Source organism: Myotis lucifugus, unplaced genomic scaffold (assembly GCF_000147115.1).
Source record: "Myotis lucifugus unplaced genomic scaffold, Myoluc2.0 scaffold_115, whole genome shotgun sequence".
NCBI lineage: Eukaryota > Metazoa > Chordata > Mammalia > Chiroptera > Vespertilionidae > Myotis > Myotis lucifugus.
In genome coordinates this window covers 494,302-518,179 of record NW_005871163.1, presented here as the reverse complement: position 1 = coordinate 518,179, position 23,878 = coordinate 494,302, and the positions used below count along the sequence as shown (strand labels likewise).

General features: G+C 42.4%; 1 protein-coding gene across 2 annotated transcripts in view; it reads left to right on the top strand.

Moving 5' to 3' along the window:
- Positions 1–23,878, top strand: part of MAP2K1 (mitogen-activated protein kinase kinase 1) — a 76,953-nt gene that overhangs the window by 23,973 nt on the left and 29,102 nt on the right. For both annotated transcript variants that reach the window (XM_014459750.2, XM_023757796.1), the window contains exons 2-3: positions 18,970–19,180; positions 20,401–20,547. In XM_014459750.2, coding sequence (XP_014315236.1) covers positions 19,169–19,180; positions 20,401–20,547 — 159 coding nt within the window. In that variant the 5' untranslated portion in view covers positions 18,970–19,168. The remainder of the gene's footprint in view (positions 1–18,969; positions 19,181–20,400; positions 20,548–23,878) is intronic.

The following is a 23,878-nucleotide window of genomic DNA, read 5'->3' as shown; positions in this document are numbered from 1 at the left end:
CATGGCACCTGTGGCTTTTCACACTTCCCCCACGCCTCTCCAGGGACTCGATAGGACAGATGGCCAGAGACATAGGATTCTCAGCTCTGCATCCTCTCTGCAAATCACATTTGGGGAAAAGTTAAGTTTGTGCAGTTAACACAATTTCAGTACCACGGTTTCATACTGCTGGTAGTTGTTTAACACTCTGGATAAATCACACTTCAGCAGAACTCATTTGGGAACAGTTTAATTTCACTGTAGGTGGCTGTGATTCCCACCCACCAGTCCTCCTATAACCCTCCCTCTTCCCAATAAATCTAGGCTGATAAGGTGAATGTAGCACTAAGCCAGGCTATTTCTGGACCCAGGATAGCATCACAATATGTTAATCATCATTTTCACCACCAACACCTTTCATTCTTTCTGCCCTGAGTATAACTGCCTGCTTGTCCTTAAATGCTAGGGACAGATCTTGATAGTTCAGCCTGCTGGAAGTATGAAGAGATTAAGACCCAGAGAGGCTAGGCATTTTACTCAGTAAATGCTGCTGAAGGCCTGGATTGAGGTCCAGGGCCCTGACTTTCTAGCTAGGCTCCTGTTTTCTGCCCTGCCCTACTGCCTGCTTTTTTATCTGTCTTACCAAAAAGGTAGAATTTAATGTGTGCAGTTTAAAATGAATAAAGGTGACCAGTTCTTTGTTTGTTTGTTTTATTCAGTTGTTCATTGTTAAAGGCCACCAGCAGCTTTTCTGTTAACCCTTACAGCCTCTCTTTGACATATCTATAATAATAAAAGCATAATATGCTAATTAGACTGGATGTCCTTCCGGACCTCCTTCCTTCCTTCCTTCCGGACAAAGCCACAGCAGGCAGAGGCGGTAGAGGCCCCTGGCCACGGCGGCAGTGGGCAGGGGCTAGGGTCAGGCCCTTGCACGAATTTCGTGCATCGGGACTCTAGTCTTTAATAAGGGCCATTAAAGTCTTGACATGTTTCTATACAGTCAGCTGCAGCCCAGGGGTAACCCTGTGTGAATTTGACTGATAAGATTTAACTTCTAGGTAAAAAAGAAATGGAAGTATAATAAGTATATGTAGAGGAAGAGAACAAGTATTGTTAATTTTTTTCTTAACAGTGTACCTTTGGATATAAAAATCATCAGATTTTGATGTTTCAAATAAGGCAGGTGTCCAGACTGCTATAGATTATTAAAATGTAACAATAGGTCCAAGTTTGAAGCTTGAAAAAATAATACTTCTCTTTTGTCTTAGAAGCTTCAGTGTCCTATGTTCTCTAGCTAATGGGCTTGGGGAGGCTTGGGAGCTAAGCAACTGGGGTGCCATGAATGGTCTCTGGCTCTCTCCTGTTGGGCGTGGGCGTACTCTTCGTTCAGGTGTGAACTTTTGGGAGGGACACACATGCCTGGCCAGCCAGAAGGGGCATGATTAACCTGCACTAGGGTGATATCTGTAACAACAAGTCCAGTTGTAACACAGCAGATGATAACAATTCTTTGCACAGGATCTCACAGATAATAGGTGGTCAGTGTGTACTGACTTCTTGATTTTAAAAAATATTCCTTTTCTTTCTTGACTACAAAGATTTCAAGTCTCTTTAATTAAGGGGGGAAAAGGAGCTAATTATGCCCTGCTCCTCTTCTAGTACCATGACCAATTCCCCCACAGATATAAACTCTGTTCTGGATCTTAGTGATACAGGAATGATCTGCGGAGGCAGACAGCTGAGGTTGGAGTCCTGGCTTCACCCCTAAACAAGTTGTGTCAATAGGGCTGGTTATTTAACTTCTCTCACACGTAACTTACTCATTAGTAAATTAGAGGTTGATAATACCTAACTTGTAGGGTTGTTTTGAGAATTAAAGGTCTTTCAATAACACCTAAATCACTCACGAAAGTTCCCCAAAGTTCCCACCTGAACAAAGAATACGCCCACCCCCAACAGGAGAGAGCCAGAGATCATTCATGGCACCTCGGTAAGCATTCAATAAAATTATTTATGTTTCATTTGGGGTTTCTCCTTCAAGTTTGTTGCCAATGTTTGGGAGTGTAGTTCTCCTTAATTTTTTTGTTTTGACTGATTAAGCAAAAGCTGGGCTCGTGGGAGCCCAGATGGGACTAAGAGGTGTGGCTTCTTCCTGACTCTGTTGTAGGTAAATTCTTAATTCAGTGCCTGGCATGAAGGAGTTGGGAGTATTATTTGGTCAAGTAGAGAGAGTCTAGTTAACTAGACTGTATAAGTATGGTGGTTAGGGATGTCATAAATATACTAGTGGTCCAGGGTAGCGATTTTCAACTTTTTAAAAAAAAATCTCATGGCACACATAAACGAATTACTAAAATTCTGTGGCACGCCAAAATATATTTTTTGCTGATCCGACACACACAAAAAAAGGGGTATGCTCCAAAGTGACTTTTTAAAAAATTTTTTTAAAATATATGTTTTATTGATTATTTACAGAGAGAAAGGGAGAGGGATAGAGAGTTTGAAACATAGATGAGAGAGAAACATCGAACAGTTGCCTCCTGCAAACCCCCTCCTGGGGATGTGCCTGCAACCAAGGTACATGCCCTTGACGGGAATCGAACCTGGGACCCTTTAGTCCGCAGGCCGACGCTCTGTCCACTGAGCCAAACCGGTTAGGGCCCAAGTGACTTTATTTTATTTATTTATTTATTTATTTTTTTTTACTATATTTTATTGATTTTTTACAGAGAGGAAGGGAGAGAGATAGAGAGTTAGAAACATCGATGAGAGAGAAACATCGATCAGCTGCCTCCTGCACATCTCCCACTGGGAATGTGCCCGCAACCCAGGTACATGCCCTTAACCGGAATCGAACCTGGGACCCTTCTGTCCGCAGGCCGACGCTCTATCCACTGAGCCAAACCGGTTTCGGCCCAAGTGACTTTTTAAAAAAACAGGTGCTGCCCTGCCTGGCATGGCTCAGTGGTTAGAGTGTTGGCCTGCAAATCAAAGAGTCACAGGTTTGATTCCCAGTCAAAGGCATGTACCTGAGTTATCCCTAGGCCCAGTTGGGGCTTGTGAGGGAGGCAACCAATCGATGTGTCTCTTTCACCTTGATGTTTCTCTTTCTCTCTCTCTTTCCCCCCCCCCCTCCCTTCCACTCGCTCTAAAAATCAGTGGAAAAAATATCCTTAGGTGAGGATTAACAAAACAAAACAAGAAAACCCAGTGCCTATACTTGTATATAAGGATTTTTGGTACCAAGAATTAACCAATCAGATGCAACCTTATTATGCAACATAATCAATAAGATACAACTCTAAAAATATGACCTATATATTTATGGTTCACAACAGGGCATTCACACCAGATGGCTATTGTGTTGGCTGTGTTTTTTGTTTGTTTGTTTGTTTTTTGACAATCTAAGGGAAAAGAGGTTAGTGGCCCTAAGTAGTCAGATATTGCATGTTTTAAAAATTCTTGCAACCCACCAGTTGAAAATCGCTGGTCTAGGGGCATGAAGGTGTTAAAGCTTCTCTCAGAATAGCCCAAGCAGCTCCTAGGAAATAGCTCCCGTGGCAGGATGTGGCAAACCAGTGCGAAAATGAGAGCCTTTCTCCTTTGGAAGAAGAGGAAGTGGGTGGGGAGAAGTGAAGAGGAAGAGCTTGGTGGACAGATCTTTTTATCTGCTGCTGTAAGAACATGCATCCCTTTTGAATGCCAGGCAGAGCATGTAGAATTTTGACCCAGAGTGACCAAGGTCCAATGGATGCTTAATAATGCTGGTTTTGCAAGTTTTCTTGTTTTTTCTCTACAGCTCAAGTATAATAAACACATTTAATGTGCAGTGGAATATTGTTTTGGTAGATTTTGTTTGTAATCTTGATCATTAGTATATTCTTTAATGCTCTTTGAGGACTCACAGTTAATGTGAGGTGTCATCCACAATCACACTCTTTTATAACCAAGAATAAGTTAAAAGAAATGCTTTTTTTCCCCGAAAAGTGTCTCTTCAGTGTGTGTACCTGCTTTCCTGTTTTAGAACATATTCTCACCCATTCTCTGACCAGGTGTTCATAACAGTCCTTTGTGATACAGGACAAGAGTCTACTTCTATTTATTTATTTATTTTCCCAGTATTTCAAAGACAGTTTTTCTTTATTTATACTCTTCCCCTGCTTTTGTGGGATGATCTCAACAAATTACAGAAGAATTGAGAAGACCAATTTCTACATCATCTGGAGTAATTAATTCCAGTGGTTGGAGTTAATCATGATGAGGTAATTCATGAAGTACACAGTAGAAAAAAAGCAATTGATGAGATTTCATCCGCAGTGGGATTTTTTTTAGAGGCATTCTTCTGGCAATGCCTTTCAAAGTTAAACATGGGCTTTAATGGTGGGAAAAATTGTTTGTGAGGTTATCATTAGGTATGGTGTCAATTATGTGCAAGTGGCCCTAGGTATATTTTTGCAGATAGGATATAGGCTTAATAGGTGTATAACATGGGAGACTTAATGACTGTAACAGACCTCAACTCCATTGTTTTTTTAAATACATAAACTATCATATATTTACAAAAATCCATTAGTAAAATAGCATAATATGAAAAATTAATATCATTTTAAAAAATTAACAGGAACATAATGAATATAAAAATGACAATTTGTGAAGAAGTGCACTTCCATTTAATGCAGATGAGGGATGTTCAAGGTAAGATGATCAGTTATCAGCAGAACTCCTGACTTCAGGTTCAGGGTTATTTCTTTGACCAGGTAATGATAGGTTAATTATCTAAAAGATACCTGGGCTTCCAAGGATCTGGAAAGCTGAGCTCAGCAGTTTTTACATTTCAGATTTCTGTATACTCTTTGTCTCAAAAAAGGCAGTAATTCCTGAGTTGTACACCTCTTGACTCCATCCCTATGGAGGTTCCAAATTGGAATTTGTTCACTTATCAAATGTCTGCATCGCATAAGCACATTTTAGGTGATTTGACCCCAAAACTGCATGCTTAAATTGCATCCCAGTCAAATTGTGATATCTTGCATGTATTTTAGATGTTTAAATATAGGGGTGGGAAAAAAGTAGCTTTGTTGCTGTGAGTATGTGAAACATGGAGTTTATTCTTGTATTATTATTTATTATTGTATTGTTTTCCATATGAACAATTGTAAACCTACTTTTGCCCACCTGTGTATTAAAACAAGTATTTTTATGGCATTTTTTAGAAGCTAAGATGTCAGGCTGCTCTTTGCTGAGCCTTAACCCTCCTGAGGCATTCTAGGCTGGTGTGCCATGGCCATCTTTTGTTTGTTTGTTTATTTGTTTTACTTAAGATTTTAATTTATTTTTTATTAAGATATAATTGACATATAACACTGTGTGAATTCAAGGTGTACAATGTGTTGATTTGACACTTTTTTCTGTTAATCCTCACATGAGGATATTTTTTTCCATTGCTTTTCAGAGAGAGTGGAAAGGAGGGAAGGAGAGAGAGGAGAGAAAGAGAGAGAGAAAGAGAAACATCAATGCGAGAGAGGCACATCAACTGGTTGCCTCCCGTATGCACCCTGACATGGGGGCAGGGAGCAAACCCAAAATCCAGGTACATGCCCTTGACTGGGAATCGAATCCTTGACCCTTCAGTGTGCCCACTAATGCTCTGACCACTGAGCACAGTGGCCAGGGTTGATTTGACACATTTATGTACTGCAGTAGGATTACCGCCATAGCATTAACTAACGCCTCTATCATGTTGCATAATTATCATTTTTCTTTCGTGGTGAGAACATTTAAGGCTCAGTCTCTTAGCACTTTGAAGTATATGATTCAGTATTGTTGACTATAATCGCTATGCTGTGCATTAGATCTCCAGAGCCTATCAATATTCTAACTGCAAGTTTGTACATTTTGATCAACATCTCATCAAAACCTAATTTCTTGGCATGGTGTACTGTGCCCTTTATAGTGTACCCCGGCTTACCCACCAGCCTCAAATGGGCTCTCTTCTGGATGCGTCTACTCTCTGGCCACTTGGAACAGCTTGTAACTTTCAGTACCTTTTTGTTCATGCTGAGGCCCAAGCCGGGGTGCCTTTTCCTCTGCTGCAAAAACTGATATCCTTCAGGTCTAAACTTGGGCATTACATATTCTGACTTTTACTTTCCCTTCCTCATCTTAGATGGAACTGGAGTCTTTTTTTCTGTTCCCATAGCTCACTGTGCCAACCTCTCTTTCAGCATTATGATCTACCTTACTCTGCAGTTGTTGCTGTATTTGATAGTATCCTTCCCTGTTTTTCTCTTTTTCATCTCTATCTGTCTCCCTGTCTATTATACACACATAAACTGAGATTGCCTGGTGAGGGCAGGGACCGCATCTTTCTCATCTACACCTTCCTAGCCTCTAGCATAGATAGTGCCTCTCGCACAGTGGATGCTCCATAATAAATCTGCATTGCATTTCCACAGCTGTCGGCATAAATGGGTGTAAGCCAGATGTCTGCTCAAGTTCCCTATCTCTTGTCCTCTTCTGATCTGGAGCAGTTTTGGAGGTTTACATTCTCATGGTTACTTCTGCTTCTGTGGACTCACGTTTCCCTTTCTGGGGTTTTTCTCTTCTTTTTTGCTCTGTGTTGAACCAGCTTGGAGTTTGGCCCCCTTTCCCTGGTTTCCACCAAACAACAGTAAGAACAAAATATACACAAAGCTATTTGTGTGCATGGCAGATTGGATTTGAAGTCTGGGGTGGGGAGAATTATTATAGCAATAAAGACAACTTAAAATCTAGTATTAGATATTTTTGGTCTTAAATGACCTATGCCATTCTGCCATGCTGCATCCTTTCTTCCTCTCTTGCTACCTCATCGCCACTTCTAAAACAAGCTTCTCCCATTTTATTCTGCAGCATAATTTAGCTCTCCAGCTCTAACTCTACATGCTGCTCCTCAGGCCTGCTTCTGCTTATGCCAAGACTCAGGGGCAAGCCCTTCTTAACTATGGACAAGCTTTCTGGTCCTTTGGTAGCCTCTGCTATGAGGTGGTTGGTTAGCAGAAACATTCTCTACCCTGCACCTTCTTTCAGAAGACAGAAGCAAGCACTATCAGTTTTGGTTTTAATTAAATTTTGTTTTCTCTGGTTCATGATATTACTTCTGTTAGGTAGGTTTTGACCCTACCAAGCCAACTGCTATTAATTTGAGGGCCTGACTAGTAGTTTTCCACGCACTAGAGTAAGGAGGTGAATTGCCTAGGTGAGCACTTGTATGGATTTCTAGCCCTGATCCTGAGATCAGGACTCCCTGCCCATTGCTAGAGAGTGATCTAGGGAGTGGGATTTTCCCTAGAGATGAGCTTTGTTCACCCGTGTACTTTGGGCAAGGAGAAGGGCCAAACGTGTTGTTTTTGTATTTAGGGGAGGAAACAGTCCTGGGGAATTAAGATTCCTCAATACGGACTAGAATTGGATAGGTTTTGAATGCTGTGATTCTCTATCTTCCTGCCCTTAGCTGTGCTTCTGGGCACTTACTGGGTATTGATCTTTTTGTCCTAGGGACTTGATTTTTCTCATAGTTTTGGATTATGAGGTCTAAGATTATGGTCACATTGCGTCCTCTACCTCTTCCATCTGCATCTTTGATTCACAGAGTAGTATGGGCCATAATTACATAAGGTATTTCTAAAAGGTCGGGTTCTCAAGAACAGGGAATGGGTGGGGTCAAGTACAACATATTCCTAAGGCCATAGTCAACCAGCGTGTTCGTTCAGGAGTAGCCAGCCGTGCTCATTCTGTGGCCACCACCAGACCCAAGGCTCCCTTTGTTTTTCTGATGGTGACCACATATTTATTGTATTTTCTATCTAGGTTTTCATTGGTGCTTTCTTCCTTTCAACACTCCCTGCCCTTCCTTTCTATCCTTCTCTCCCTCAGTAGTGCCCTGTTTTTTTATGGCCACCAGAATTTTTATTGCTTTTACAAGTGCTTTTACCTGGGCAGTGTCCTGTCTCTTCCCTTTCTACCCTAATCAAAATATGTCAGCCTTGGATGTTCCTCTTAAGGGAGTTCTTCTTTGAGTAGATTTAATTAGCTATCCTTACAGGAACTTTGACCTTTTAGTAGAACACAATCCTTTACCTCAAAGACATAAGTCACTAATGGGTAAATACCTGGTTTTAGGGATGAGCCGGTGGGGGATTTGTTTGAAGAACGTGAACTCTTCAGCAAGGTCCCTGGGTGCTAGTGTCATTTTGGGGCTCACCCTATCTGGTTTTCCAGATGACTTAATAAATTCATAATTCTTTACCCCTTTTGGCCTCATGTGTTCCTCCAGTGACCATAATAGCCCCTATCAAGTAAATGTGACATTCCATTTTGTCCTCTATCTTCTGATCTTTTTCCCCCTCTCCCTTCAAACTCCATTACTTTTCCAATTTTTGTATTTCTAGGAAGACTGATCCTTTAGGAATTAATTCACAGGTGGCTAATGTGAAACAAATTATGACCACTGGGGCAAAAGGAACCGTAGGATGTTGGTTCTTTCAAGTAACAATATGACACCCCCTCTCTGACTCAGGTTGTTGTTTAATATTTAAGAGGAGTCTATGTGAGTGGGTAGTCCTATCACTCCAGAGGTTCCTTTGTGTGTGTGTATGTGTGTGGGTATGGGTGTGTTTTTCAGTGAGTCTGTCTGCGGAAACATTCTGTGGAAGGTAATTTATTTGATTTCAGAAGGCTGTTTGATTCCAAGGGGTAAGTTGATTTTTATTTTTAAGGCTATTTTTATTCTTATTTGTCTCTTTTTAATTAAACTGGTTTTCTTGACTTTTAATTTGTTTATTGTTTGGAAGCCATTGGATCTAAAGTGAAATTAAAGATTACCATCTGTCTTAAATTCTCATTTTTTCCTTTACTTTTGTTTTATTTCTCTAACACTTACTCTTTGCTTATAATATTCTTAATTCCAGTTGTATACCATTGTCTACAGAGTGGACCTTATTAGAATGACCTTTTTCCTTTTGAAAAATTTTTAAATTTTAAATTAAACTTACTGGGGTAACTGGTTAATAACATATAATTTTCAGTTGTACAAGATTATAATTCAACATCTATCTAAAGTTTATGTATTGTTCTACACCAATTCAGGTTTAATTTCCCTACAAAACTTACTCTGATTACTCTAGCATATCCTGAATTACAGAGCCATCTGTCTCCTAGGCACTTTGTGAGAATTAGTGGACCTCTGGGACAATCTTTGTTCCATAGTCTTTTGGGGGGCGGTGGTGAAACCAATTAAAGGCAATAAAAGTAGTATATAATAAAATTGTACATTTTTTCAAATACTTCTTTATTGCATGAAAATGAAATTATAGGAATTTCATCAGTAAATTGGGGCTCCTGGTCAGGGCACATGTCTGGGTTGTGGTTTTAGGAGATTAAAGGAGCTCATCCTCATTTAACAGAATACCTGGCACAGAGCAGGTATTTTATTAACATTTGATTTAACTGTCAAATGTTATTCTTTTTTTTTTAAATATTTTATTGATTTTTTACAGAGAAGAAGGGAGAGAGATAGAGAGTTAGAAACATCGATGAGAGAGAAACATCGATCAGCTGCCTCCTGCACATCTCCTACTGGGGATGTGCCCGCAACCCAGGTACATGCCCTTGACCAGAATCGAACCTGGGACCTTTCAGTCCGCAGGCCAACGCTCTATCCACTGAGCCAAACCGGTTTCGGCTCAAATGTTATTCTTAACTAATAATTAGCTGACAGTAGAATAACTATTAAATATTCGTTTAGCACTTTAAATGATTCTTTTTTTTTACATTATACCCTCAGTCTCTATGTTCACTTTTTATTGATCATCACATCATTTCCCTCACTACCTCTCCTCTTTCCCATGTGCATTTAAAAAAAATATTTTTATTGATTTCAGAGAGGATGGGAGAGGGAGAAAGAGATAGAAACATCAATGATGAGAGAGAATTATTGATTGGCTGCCTCCTGCACACCCCCTACTGGGGATCGAGCCCTTGATTGGAATAGAATCCGGGACCCTTCAGTCCACAGGCCGACGCTCTATCCATTGAGTCAATCCAACTAGGGCCCCCAAGTACATTTTTAATGGGTGTGGAAATAGGACCAGAAAGGGAGGTAACTTGCCCAAGATCTCACAAATGGGGAGTGGTATAAGATGTGGATCAAGGGGTTGCAGCCTTCGTCTTGGGTGCTGTTACCTCTTAGCTTGGGTCTTTCTGCCTTTACTTTCCTCTTTCTGCCCCAAGAGCATTCCTACTTGTCAAATGCCCCAGGGGAGAGAGAACTTTACAACTCCCTGGGCTCTCTGGTGAGGATAACCACCTGCACTGGGACCCTTTCTTTCCTTCCAGCACAGTGATTGGTGTCATCTTCTGATCTTCCCTCTATGCTCTCTCCTGGCAGAGACAGGGCTTGCCAGGCTAGAGCAAGGCTCAGGTTGGTGACAGCTGGCTTGTGTTTGGCATGTAATTATGGCCCATTCCTGTTTAGAGTTTGGCTGTTTGAGGACCCCATTCCTTTGTCTGACACCACCACCCTCCCCCTTCAGTCATTTCTTTAGTTCAGCTTTCCATTTCAGTGACTGTCAGGGTTGGAGGTGGCAGTGTGGGGCCTTGAAAGGAGTCTGTTCTGGGAGTTGGAAGATCTATCACCATTAAGCTGTATGACCTTGTCCTCTGTGGACCTGTTTTCTTTCCTGTAAAATGTGTTGAATCATGTTGTCTTTTTTTAAAAAAAAATATATTTTATTGATTTTTCACAGAGAGGAAGGGAGAGGGATAGAGAATTAGAAACATCGATGAGAGAGAAACATTGATCAGCTGCCTCCTGCACACTCCCCACTGGGGACGTGCCCGCAACCAAGGTACATGCCCTTGCCTGGAATCGAACCTGGGACCTTTGAGTCCGCAGGCCAATGCTCTATGTTGGGGCCATGTCAGGGCCATGTTGTCTTTAAGGTCCCTGCCGATGCTACTGCTTTTTGATTTAAACTACTGAGCCACAAATAAAGGATTCCAGTTGTGGTAGAGTAATTAGGCTTAGCAGATGGGCAAGATGAGAGGGGAGGAGATACTCTAGCCCATAGGATTTTCTTCTCCCCACCCACTTCCTTGTGCTTCCCTGGTGTTTTTAGAACACAAATGACAACCCTTGTTTTTTTTTATGTTCCTTCTTTTATTCTGTGTTCCCATTTCAAACCTATAATCTCCTTGTATCTTGATGAACTTGTGTAAGACAGCCATGGTGCAGAATTCATGTTACAGTGTGTGGTTTTCTCTCTGCTGTGGTGAACTTGATGGGGCCAGAGCTCATCACAGCTGGTCCCTGGAAAGGGCTGTATGTGTGTGTGTCAGAGATTTATTGTGCTGGGCTCCAATCCTTTCTCAATCCCTAGTTCTGTTTGCTGTTTTTCACTTAAACCCAAAAATTATGAAGGAGGCAGGTTCTTGCCCTCTGCGTTTTGGAGATTTGTGGTGTAGTTGAGGGGTGAGGGGCCCCTCTCTTTCTGTTTCCTTTGCTTGAGACATTTCACCTTGGAACGGTAGAAATAAGCCGTGTTGAACATCATCAACTCCCTGTGCCAGAGGAAGCAATACTGAATACTGTTAAATTATTGAGTGATTTCTTTATAATAAGTACTGAAAGCCATTTTGATTTCAGAATTTTCTTTTCGCCTTCAGAAAAAATCTTGTCTTTCACTCTATGAAACAGTTTTTAAACACTTTTAGAGGATTTTAAGAATTATTAAAGGAAAGGCAGTATTTCTGGATCTTGCTATTGCTGCCTTGGTTCCTGCTCCTTATCCTCCAACCTGCCCCCACCTGTCTAACAGTGGTGTAGAAATGTGTCAAAACTCCAGTGTTTCTTCCCATTAGTTTTCTATTTTGATCCTCTGCTGCTGATGTAAGCATAGAGTTGTTACTCTCTTTTACAGAAGAGAAAATGGAGATGCGACAAGGTTAAATGACTTGTGCATGGTCACCCAGCCAGTTGATGACCACCTGTGGGATAAGGATCCAGGATCCCAGATTACTAATGACTTGTTTATCTGGCAGCACTATCCCACCCCTGGCCATTAGGAGGGTCTTGTCACCACAGCTTACAATACAGTCTTTGCGTGTCTCTCCCGTGCTTCACCTTCTGAAAGCACAAAGGAGTCAGTTCCTTATTGGAAGGTTAGGTGGTTAGACAGTACAGCATAGGAAGTAGAAGAGGGAGGAAGGTGGCACAATGCCCAGATTTAGTTTTCTTTTCCTGAAGGTGGGGGAATTACTTATTTCTACAGAGAATTGGGAAAATGAACAGTCAGCACTCTCCCCCCCTCCCCCCACCTTTTTTTTTAAACCAAGTGGGTGGTGTCCCACGGTGAGACAAAAGTGTAATGAACACTGTAATGAGAAGGTATATTAAGACTGACAAAACAAGCAGGCAACTCCATAGAATGTAACAGGATTTATGATAGGGTAATTTACTTACAGGAAGATTGGGTTAGAATGCAGATTATTCTCCCCTAACAGACCCTAGTTACAATACTTTTCTTATTGGCAGTTTTATAACTTTATTGGACAATCGGCGGTTAGTTCTCATCCACATTAACTGTCTGTAGAATTTTAAAAGTAGTGACAGGCACATAGATGACCAATGTATAGAGCTTGTTTGGTGAATCTTCATCCTCATTACATTTTCTGGACAAACATACCTGGATACGATATGGGACATTCCTTGTTCCTTTGGCCCAGACAGCTTTGTTCAGCCCGGTGTCAGTGCGCATGTCAGGAGTCCCCATCTCTTCATCGCAAATTTCCGGGTCTCCTTGAGTGCCCGAGGGGCACACTTCTTGAAACCCATGCCGAGGATGCGCTTGTGGATGTTGATGGTATGCCCCTGGTCACCACCTTCTTCTCGCCACCCTTCTTTTTTTCTTTTCTTTTTTAAAAAATCTTTATTCAGATTATTACTGATGTTCCTCCTTTTCCCCCCCATAGCTCCCCTCCACCCAGTTCCCACCCTACTCCAGTCCTTCCCCACCCACACTGACCTTGTCCATAGGTGTAAGCTCTTTATCCAATCTCTTCCCGCACCCCCCACAACTCCTTCCCCCCAAGAATTGTCAGTCTGCTCCCTTTCCATGCCCCTGATTCTATTACATTCACCAGTCTGTTCTGTTCATCAGGTTTTTTATTCATTTGATTTTTAGGTTCACTTGTTGATAGATATGTATTTGTTGTCACTTTGTTCATAATTTTTTCTCTTTACCTTTTTCTTCTTCTTCTTCCTCTTCTGAGAGAATACCCTTCAGCATTTCATATAATACTGGTTTGGTGGTGATGAACTCCTTTAGCTTTTTCTTGTCTGTGAAGCTCTTTATCTGACCTTCAATTCTAAATGATAGCTTTGCTGGGTAGAGTAATCTTGGTTGTAGGTTCTTGCTATTCATCACTTTGTATATTTCTTGCCATTCCCTTCTGGCCTGCATAGTTTCTGTTGAGAAATCAGCTGACAGTCGTATGGGCACTCCCTTGTAGGTAACTGACTTTTTTTCTCTTGCTGCTTTTAAGATTCTCTCTTTGTCTTTTGCCCTTGGCATTTTAATTATGATGTGTCTTGGTGTGGTCCTCTTTGGATTCCTCTTGTTTGGGGTTCTCTATGCTTCCTGGACTTGTAAGTCAATTTTTTTCACCAGGTAGGGGAAGTTTTCTGTCATTATTTCTTCAAATAGGTTTTCAATATCTTGCTCTCTCTCTTCTTCTGGCACCCCCATAATTCGGATGTTGGTATGCTTGAAGTTGTCCCAGAGGCTCCTTACATTATCTTCATATTTTTGGATTCATTCTTCTTTTTGCTTCTTTGTATTTCAAATTTTTGACTTGATTCTTGGGATCCTCTGGTCTGCTGTTGGATCTCTGTATATTATTCTTTATTCCAGTCAGTGTATGCTTAATTTCTGATTGGTCCTTTTTCATATCCTTGAGGGTCTCACTAAATTTCTCGGAGGTTTCTAGAAGATTCTTGAGTAACCTTATAACCGTGGTTTTGAACTCTATATCCAGTAGTTTGCTTTCATCCATTTCTTTCATTTGTGACTTGTTTCTTTGTCTCCGCCTTTTGGCTGCTTCCCTGTGTTTGCGTCTATGTACTGGGTAACTGCTAAGTCTCCTTGAGTTGATAGAGTGGCCTTGTGTGGTAGGTGTCATAGGGCCCAGTGGCTCAGCTTCCCCAGTCACCTGAGGTCAACGCTCTTGGTGCACCCCCTTTGTGGGCTGTGTGCACAGTCTTGTTGTAGTTGAGCTTTGATTGCTGTTGGTATCACTGGGAGGAATTGACATCCAGGTCAATTGGCTGTGAGAATCAGCTGTGTCTACACTGGAAGATCTGTTGCACAGGAGACACCCTTATGGGGCAGGACTTGCTTCAGTGGGACTTTGGTGCTCACTGAGTCTGCCCCTTGAGTGTGTCTCTTATGGATGTGAAGAGTTGTAACCTGGTATGGTCGCACACTGACCACTGGGTACACTGGCTCTTGGATCTCCAAGGAGGTGCAAGGTCAGCCACTGACTGGGGCCGCCCAGCAGGAGCTACAGAGAGATCTGCATATTCCTCCTCTTTGTATGGGGTTTGGAAGTGCCCAGATGAGGCTGAGCTGTGAAGCAAGGCAGGCTGCTGCTGGCCTTGGGCCTTCTTTTGGAAGCTCTGGGGCTCTCAGACCCAGCTGCAATTTGGCAGGTTTTAGGTGGAGAAAGGACAGGCCATTCATTTGCAAAAGCTGCTGGGCACAGCTTGGGTGGGGTTGTAAATTGGGTGGGGCGGGGTCTCTGGGAATCACCAGGGCGGAGCAAACAGCAAGGGCTGCCAGTCAGCCCTGCTCCAGAGAGGTCTCCGCGTCCTGCGCCCCCGCACAGGAACAATGATCGCTGCGAGCACCTCTTAGAGAAAGCCGCCCTTGCGTTCCTGTCCTGATGCCAGACAGTCCAGTTTCTCCCCGTATGTGTCTGGGTCCCCCAGAGTCTCACCCAGAACTGGAGTTCAGAGCAAGCGGGAGCTTGTATCTCCCTCCTGATTAAAAGAGCAGCACATCCAGGTGCCAGCACTTTCCGTGCCTCTGCACCTCTTACCAGTCTCAATGCGCTTTCTTCACCTCTCTAGTTGTGGAACTTCCACTCAGCCAGCTTTCCCGCAGTTCTGGGTGGTAGTTGTTCTGTCTTTTAGTTTTAATTTTGATGTAGTTGTGAGAGGCAGCAAGTATAGGTGTTTACTTATGCCGCCATTTTGGTTCTTCTCGCCACCACCCTTTGCATGAGCCATTGTGCCCGGCAAGTTGGAAAGAAAGAGCCTACAATAGTTTTTTGATAGTATAACTCTAATGATTGACAAGACAAAAGGGCAAAGAATGCAGTAATACCAGGGGCCATCCTTCCTGGTGGTCTTATGATAGATGATTGTTTATAATTGATTAGAGGCCTAATGCACGAAAATTCGTGCAAGAGTAGGCCTTCCCCCGGCTGCCGGCACCGGCTTCCCTCCGGTACCTGGGACACGGGCTTCCCTCCTCCAGCCACCGGCAGGCACTCAGGACCCATACTGGCTTTCCTCTGGCTGCCCGCAGGTACCCAGACTGGGGCTGGCTTCCCTCTGCCCCGGCTTTGTCAGGAAGGACTTCCGGTCCAGTCTAATTAGCATATTTATTAGCCCGTTTATTATTATAGGTACTATCATCAGTTTTGTTATTTATCCCAGTTGTCATGCTGTAACTGGACAAGTAATGAGTCCGTGCTGCCTGTCACTACTTGAGCCAATTAAGCAGAGACAGGGTTGAATCATATCTGAGCGTTTATTCCTATATTCCCGGCAGCATGGGAGAGCAGCAGGTTATCCACAAAAATCTGCTCTGCAGCCCACTGTAAGTCAGCTGCTTATATAGGCATAAGTACAAAGGAAAGTGGGCAAAAGGGTAGTTTACAGATATGCAAAAGGACTAGGGGTCTTCAAAGGGCTTAGTGATATGCAAGGGCTGGAGTTACAAGGGGAAATAGCCAAAGGGAGTGCCAAAATTAACAGGTAAGCAGGTTGGAGATTTGCAAAGGCCTGCAGGTATGCAAAAAGAGCTGAGGAACTTCAAAGGGCTGGCGATTCTGGTTTCTGTAACAAATGTTTGCTAATCTTTTTTTGATAATAGGCAGCTCCAAATGGGGAGGAAGGATTGCATCTCCAGGTCAGGTCCAGCCAGGGTGGAATGTGCCTTCTTTAATCAGAATAAAACAATCATGGTTAACAGAGCATGGTTAATATTTCTTACAATACTAGCTGGTTCCCCAACATTCTGTTTCTGCCCCATTTCAATGCCACTCTGGCTCTTACTAATGAAAATATGTATAGCTACATCTTAAGGAGCACAGATAATCATCAATCTTTGATATGCTTTACTAAGGACAGTGAGGTTGGTCAAAGGTCACATGAAACAAAAAAATGAAATTGAATCCAGGACACAGAGATGGAGTTAGTTTTGTTCACATCTACATCTATACAGGTGGAAATTCTTGTGGCCATTGTTACTTGCAAGGCAATGTTCAGATTGATGTGCAGGGGAAACAGGATTGCATCTGGGGCAACGGGCTCTTCATGTAGGGAAACCATCTTCATGTCTAATTGAGCCTGGTGTGTTAAATGCCTACACTAGGAACTTACCTATGTTTGCAAGTTGCCTCCCTTGAAAGCATATTGAATATTTTGAAGAGGTTACACAGCATCATGGTTAAGGTTAGAGATTCTTTCTGCCCAGGTTTGAATCCTGGCTCTGCCATGTACTCTCTTTGTGACTTTGGACAAGTTATTTCACCTGCCTGTGCTTGAGTGTGCTATCTGTTGTAATTTTAGGGTTGTGGATTAAATGCATGAATGCATATGAAACAGAAGAATACACAGCCCTCCTTCCCTCTCCACCATATCCACTCAGTGGATGTGTGTTTGACAATACCTTTTGGAGTTGCATTTCTAGCTGGCCTGATGAGCCCTCCAGGCAACTGTAACAGCAACTAAGTTTTAGCTATGGGGTCAGCGTTTGACATGTGTTTCTAAATGTTGTCATCAATGGGCTCCTTTATGGAGAGACCTGAAAGAAAGGAAACCAGAGGGTGTGCACAGTGCAGTCCAGTCACACTGTCCCAAGTCCTACCTGAGGGTCTGGGGGCAGCTGAGACTTAGTTGAGCCTTTTAGTAGGATGAGAATATTGACCAGCTGTCCTTGCCTGCTTGGGCTTCATAATAAAATACTACAGACTGGGTGGCTTAAACAACAGAAATTTGTTTCCTTACAGTTCTGGAGGCTTGAATTCTAAGATAAGAGTGCCAATGTGTGCAAGAGTGTAAGGCGGCCACCAATTCTGTCTGATTATGACTCCACTTATATAACCTTATTTAATCTTAATTACCTCCTAAAAGTCCCATTTCTAAACATAGTTAGGGTTTCAACATGGGGGGGAGGGGCACAATTCAATCCATAACATCAGCTTTCTTTCCCCAGAGTTTCCCAGTGAGGAAAATTGGTAAGTTCAGCCTTGTGTCCTCTTTGGCTCCATGTGCTGTGTTATTTGTAAAGCAGTGTTGGATCTTTCCATACACTGGGGAGGCATTAGGTCTCCATCTTCCTGCCTTCTTGAGGATTGGAATAGAGTGTGAATAAAGAAAGGAAATTATGCTTGCTTCTACCCTCCAAGCTCAGAAATGGTGTCTCTCTGAGTGTGAGAGTGTGTGTGTGTGTGGGGGGGGGGGGTGGAGGGCACACAAACATTCTGGTATGTGTTGATGGCCTGTCTTGTCACCTGTGATGTTTGTTTAGACTAGGACCGAAATAAAATGAAACACAGTGGAAGCTCTCTTTACCACCCTCCTCACCACCCTCTTATCGAACTCCCAGGAGTAATGAACATTTTTCAGTTCTCTCTGTAAAACAGTGATGCCCACAGCATGCTGAATGCACAGCTAGCAGGCTGCTCTCTGCCTTGCCCACTCACTGTAGCACCCACTGGTTGAATTATGTGCTTACCAGGAGCCAGTTTGTTCCCAAAGCCATTTGTACAGTTTTAGCTGGTATTTGTAATTAAGTAATATATTTAAATATTGGAAAAACTGATGAAATGTGGCTGCAAAGAAGGTGGTTTTCTTTCTTTTTCTCCCTCCTGTGAACACTAGTTAAAAGCTATGGAAAGACTCAAGTTCAAGTCACTAAAAAACATTATTACTCTCCAATTAGATGAGCATTAAGATTGGGGAAATCATAAAACTGTTAGAATTTTATTCCAATATTACTCTATGTCTGCATTTTTATTTCTTTTTAAAGAACCAGGAATTGGAAATGATAGACATTGTTCTGCTTCATGTGAGAAAGATGATGTCAGACTCTTACTCAAAGAGAGGGCCTTGCCCTATGTTAAAAGATGTGTGAACGAATGTATATTTATATATATTATGCAAAAATAAAAAAAATTAGGTATATCTTTTTATGATTTCTTGCTTTATTTTGATTAACCTGGTTTCTGACTTGATCCCATTGGAAAAGAGAATGTCTACTGCTCTGGTTCCGTTTAGAGCCTCTTTTGATGATTTGGTTTGATTTCAGTTTAGTGGTTTTAGGAAATAGATTTTACTTTGTACATGGTGTCAATTTAATACAACCAACATTAGTGGGGCTTTTGAAATTGGGCTTATGAAGCAAATTAAGATGGCTCATTCTGGAGTCACCTTCAGTTCAGTAGTTTCCTTGGTTCCTCTTGCAGACTCACAGCGTATCCAGAGAGACTAATTCCCTTGTTTTACAAATGAGGAAACCGAGGCCTTGTCAGTGGTAAATTGTGTAGGGTGGCAGAGTGAAGAGGGCAGAGGCACAGTGATGGAACCTTCCCCCCCAGCCTCTTCCATTGGGTGGACTTCTCTGGTGACAGTATTGACCTGTGCTCTCCCCTTTGTGACAGGACCAACCTGGAGGCTTTGCAGAAGAAGCTGGAGGAGCTGGAGCTCGATGAGCAGCAGCGGAAGCGCCTTGAGGCCTTTCTTACCCAGAAGCAGAAGGTGGGGGAACTGAAGGATGATGACTTTGAGAAGATCAGTGAGCTGGGTGCTGGCAATGGTGGTGTGGTGTTCAAGGTCTCCCACCAGCCGTCCGGCCTGGTTATGGCCAGAAAGGTGAGGCTGCCTTTAAAAAATAAAATGACTGAATCAAGTTTGCTGGGTAAACATGTAATTGATTTATCTCTTAGAAGACCTGGGGGCCTGGGGCAAGGGTAGAAGGAAGACTGACTTTTCACTCAGTACCTTTTGTGCTATTTGAATTTCAAACTCGTGTTATCTATCAGATTATAGGTAAACACATTAATGGTGTGTTAGTGTATCCCATCCCCAGACTGGAAAATAATAGCAAGGGATCCTTCGTGTGTGCTATTTATCAAGTGCAGGAGAAGCTGCTTTTATTTTCCCAGCCCCAGTGATGCACAAAGCACTCACTTTAAGTTGTTTCCCCTTGCTTCAGCCCTGCCAGTGGTTCCCCTCACTTCCCTTCAGTGTAACATCTCTGCTCCCCACCATATGGCATGCAGTCTTCCCTTCCTATCTACCCTGGGTGGTCCTCTTTCTGAACACAGCCCCTTGCTCCAGTGCAGTTGGACTCTTCCATGTTTTTAGCACGTGGTCCTTCCTGTCCATATATTTTTGCTTGTGCTATTCATCATTTCAAAGAGTCTGCATCTTCAAGGCCCACCTCTTGTCTAGCTTGCACTAGCTGCTGCAGCCCATTGATAACCACTGCTTACCTCCATGTCCTCTGGCACTCCTGGTCTGTGACTCTTTTTAGAAGTTCAGCCTTATTCGGAAACCATTTCACGTTTCCGTCACCTGTCTCCCTGGCTGAAACGGGACAAATTAGGGGGATATAAGGTGGCACCTGAGGACTTGACTAAATCTCAACCACATTAGGTTTCTGAGGTCAAAGAGAAATCTCTTGGGCAGCTTAGGTCAGCATACCCAGTTCCTTATTTCTTTCTACTCCTACAACCCTTGAGAATCAACCAAGTTCTCAAGGCCACTTTCCTTTCATCTCTCAGCTTCACAGGTCGTTTTGGGAGAAACCTGTCCTTCAGCTTTGTTTTTGGGAGGGTGAGTCCTTCTTTCTCAGTTTTGGCTCCTAGGAGCAGAGGCACAGCTGGCCCTCCCCTGGTTACAGGTCCTCAAGTGCTGGCATCTGCCTTGGTATGTTGGCACTCAGTGCTTTGGTTGAGAGGAAACTTGTTTGTTAAAACTTGCCTGTTTCCTCTTATCCTACTTTAAGAGCTTAAGTATTTAAGAAAGTTGCATCCATCCATCCATTTATGTTTTTAAAACCTCTCTTCCTCCCACCTTTCTTTCGCTAGCTAATTCACCTGGAGATCAAACCTGCGATCCGGAACCAGATAATAAGGGAGCTGCAGGTTCTCCATGAGTGTAACTCCCCATACATTGTGGGCTTCTATGGTGCATTCTACAGCGATGGAGAGATCAGCATCTGCATGGAGCATATGGTATGTGACCACCTGTTGGCCTCTGAAGCCTGGGAGTTGGGTAGCTTTGGTCTAATATTTAGTCTGAGAGGTTCTGGGGTTATGAAGATCAGTGAGACTGTCCCTGCTCTCAGAGAGTTTATAATCTGCTTTAAGGGGAGCCTGAAGGGGTCTTTGAACATGTAGAGAGGTAATCCCACCTGATACATGACAGAGCATGTGAGAGGGCGTTTATGGGCTGATCATATATTTGTGAACTGCCAGTTTTTTCTTGCCACTAACAGCCTGGACCTTTTTTCTCTTTCCACTGACTAACAATAATAGTGTTAGCAACACTAATAATGATAAACTAATTTTTATTGGGTATACTATATCAAGCACTATCCTAAGCACATTAATATTTTATTACATTTTCACAACAATCTTACTGTGTGCATGTTACAAATGAGGAAACAAGCTCAGAGAAATGGAATAATTTACCCAAGGTCATGCAGCTAGTAAGTGTTATTGGGAGAATTTAAACTGATGCAGTCTGACCTCAGTGCCTGTGCCTTGAGGAATCTACTGGATAGTGATTGGAGCTGTTTCCTTCTTGCTGCCTAGAACTTCAAAGAGAGAGAGGCTGGCTTCATGGTTGCTATTTTCTTCTGTCCCCATTAGGCAGCATGGCACAGGAGACTTCAACACAACAATCCAAATAGTTTGTTTTGTTTGCCACTGTTTCTCTAGAGCCCAGAGTAGTCCTGGCACCAGCAGGTGCTCAATAATTATTTGTTTACTGGTTGTCACTCTCTCATCATGACCTTGGACAAATTTCTTTATCTTTTTGATTCTCAGTTTTTTCATCTGTAAAATGGCCATTAGTACCCCAAACTAACATTCTGTGTTTCTGTGGTTTTTGGCACTTACAGCCTGTCAAGGATTTACATTAGTTAATCAACGTGGGTTCAGCCTCACAAACAATTACTTTTGGTGCCAGTTATGTGCAAGGTGCCACATGAGCTGAGAGGTAGAGACATTGCGAGTAGCATCTCTGCCCCTAGAGCTGCCCCACACTGATACTCCTCATTGATGCTCAAGTGAGGAGTATCAGTGTGGACATGAGGGCTTTTGAGCACCAAGTATGTGTCATTTCATGCCTGCTGTCTTCTGATCCATCAGAAATTCTTTCCTCCAAATCTTCTACCCAGAATTCTTCCTTTAATAGGGCAAACAGGAGGCTATTTGTGGAGTGAGCATGGTTGAACTTCAGGGTGCTTGCTTTAGAGGTTAGGATTAGGTTCAAATATTGATAGGCAGTGGCCTATTCATTTATTCAGACCTTGCTGGAACCTCTTATAATAGCTTTACATGGCTTCTTGCCATGTAGAGGACAGTCTGTTCAATTTACCATAAATTGACCTGCTTTGAGGCTTCCTCATTCTGGAATCCTTCATTTCTAAAACCCTTGGCCAGGGTCTGCATTTCCTAGAGATAAGCTGTGTGTGCACTGCCCCATCTGAATTCTGATACCCCAGGGGTAAATGAGTTCTCCCTGATCAAAACAGGAATGCTCTTGTCTTTGGGGAAGTAGATTTCTGCTCTGCTGGTAGCTGGGCAACCAGAGGACTGGGGACTCAGGGTTGATGGTTCTCATGCAGTAGCAAAGCTTCTGAGCTCTTTTTTTTTCTCTCCATAAATCATTTATCTCTTCTATAGAAAAGCTTCACAAAAGCACCATTGACTTGGTTAATAATCAGCTTCTAAAAATAAGCACAGTTTCAGCAGCTTTAGTTAGTGAAGGCAAGTCCTTGGCAACAGTGAAGCAGAATTAAAAGGTTGTGAGGTGAGTTGCAGGCAACTCTGGGTAATCCCGACTGTGGTTCATGCTTCTTAAATCTTGCTAATTCCATTGTTCACACTGTAACTCTGATTATAGCTCAGATGGAGGTGAAAGGAAATATTTCCTTTTTATTAGAAATATTTACCATGACTCCCAGGGAAAGTGTAAACCAAAACAGTTAGCTACCCTCTATGCTAGGCTGTAGAACCTGAGCACCACAGGGTTAGCTTTTCTACTTTATTCAAACCAGATTTTGACAGAGTTGTCTTGTTACCTTGTTTTAAGTCCTCCCTGAGAATTAGGCAGAGCCCTTCAAACAGAGGATCTGAAACCACATTCAGTTGGAAGCAAAATAGAAATGACTGGGAAACTTTCTTTACTGGGATTCCTCTTCCCATCAGTAAAGGAAATCGAGAGGTGCCAGCTGACTTGGGAGTGGTTACTTGCGCTATTTGTGTTGTCTTGGTTTGGACATCAGGAGCCTGTGGCATTATGAAGGCAGCCAGGCTCACAGGATGACTCCCACCTCACCCTGAGTAGGGCTCTTGGAAAATAAGCCTGTACACAGGGGAGTTCTGTTTGGTTCTAGACTCATAATACCATCCTTGTATCTGTGTGGAGATTATGGCACTTTTGATTTTTTAGGTTGAATTTTACAATCTTCTACCGTGCTCTTTGGTGGACTGACCCGATCCACCATTAGGTAGTTGTGCTAGGGAGTTTATTATGATTAGAAGTGAAATATATTCAGGGTTGTTAGTGTGCTTTTGAGAATCCACACCTGTACTATTTCTTTCTTTTTTATCCTCATCCAAGGAGTGAGGATATTTTTTCCATTGTTTTAGAGAGAGTGGAAGGGAGTGGGGAAAGGGATGCAGTTGTTTCCAACTTAAAATACCCTGGTGGGATTCCCATCCTTCTGCCTCCATAAAGTCAAGTCTTGGTTCCTTGGTGGGGCTCTGTGATGTGGCCACAGCCGGCCATTTCTAGCCTGATCTATCACTGCATTTCTTCATGTATCCACAGTGAAATGAACCACTTGTCATTCCATGCAATTTAATGCTTCTGTGCTTTTGATCTTAGTGAAATACCCTCTTCTTTTCTCCCCTTGCTCCTCTCCTGTTCCAGGTGGGGAAATCATATTCATTCTTTGAGTAAGATTATAGCTCAAATGCCATTCTTAAGTCAGAATTACTTTTTCCTTCTTCTGCACGTCTACAGCACTTTTATATTTATATTTTTTATATTTTATTAAGAGATGTATATTTTCCATGTTAGTTTGTAAAGTTATTGAGAGCAGAAACTAGGTCCTTTTCATATCTCTATCTGCCATAGAACTTGACATAGCCCATGGCACTCGGTAGGATTTGTGGAACGAATGTATTGATTTCTATGACATTTTAAACATTTTCATTAATTATGATTTGTTAGGATAATACCAAATGTAAGTTGTGACTTCTGTGATGGTGATAAAATGGCTAACATTGATTGAGCACTTACTGTGTGTTAGACATTGTTCTTCATGCTTTC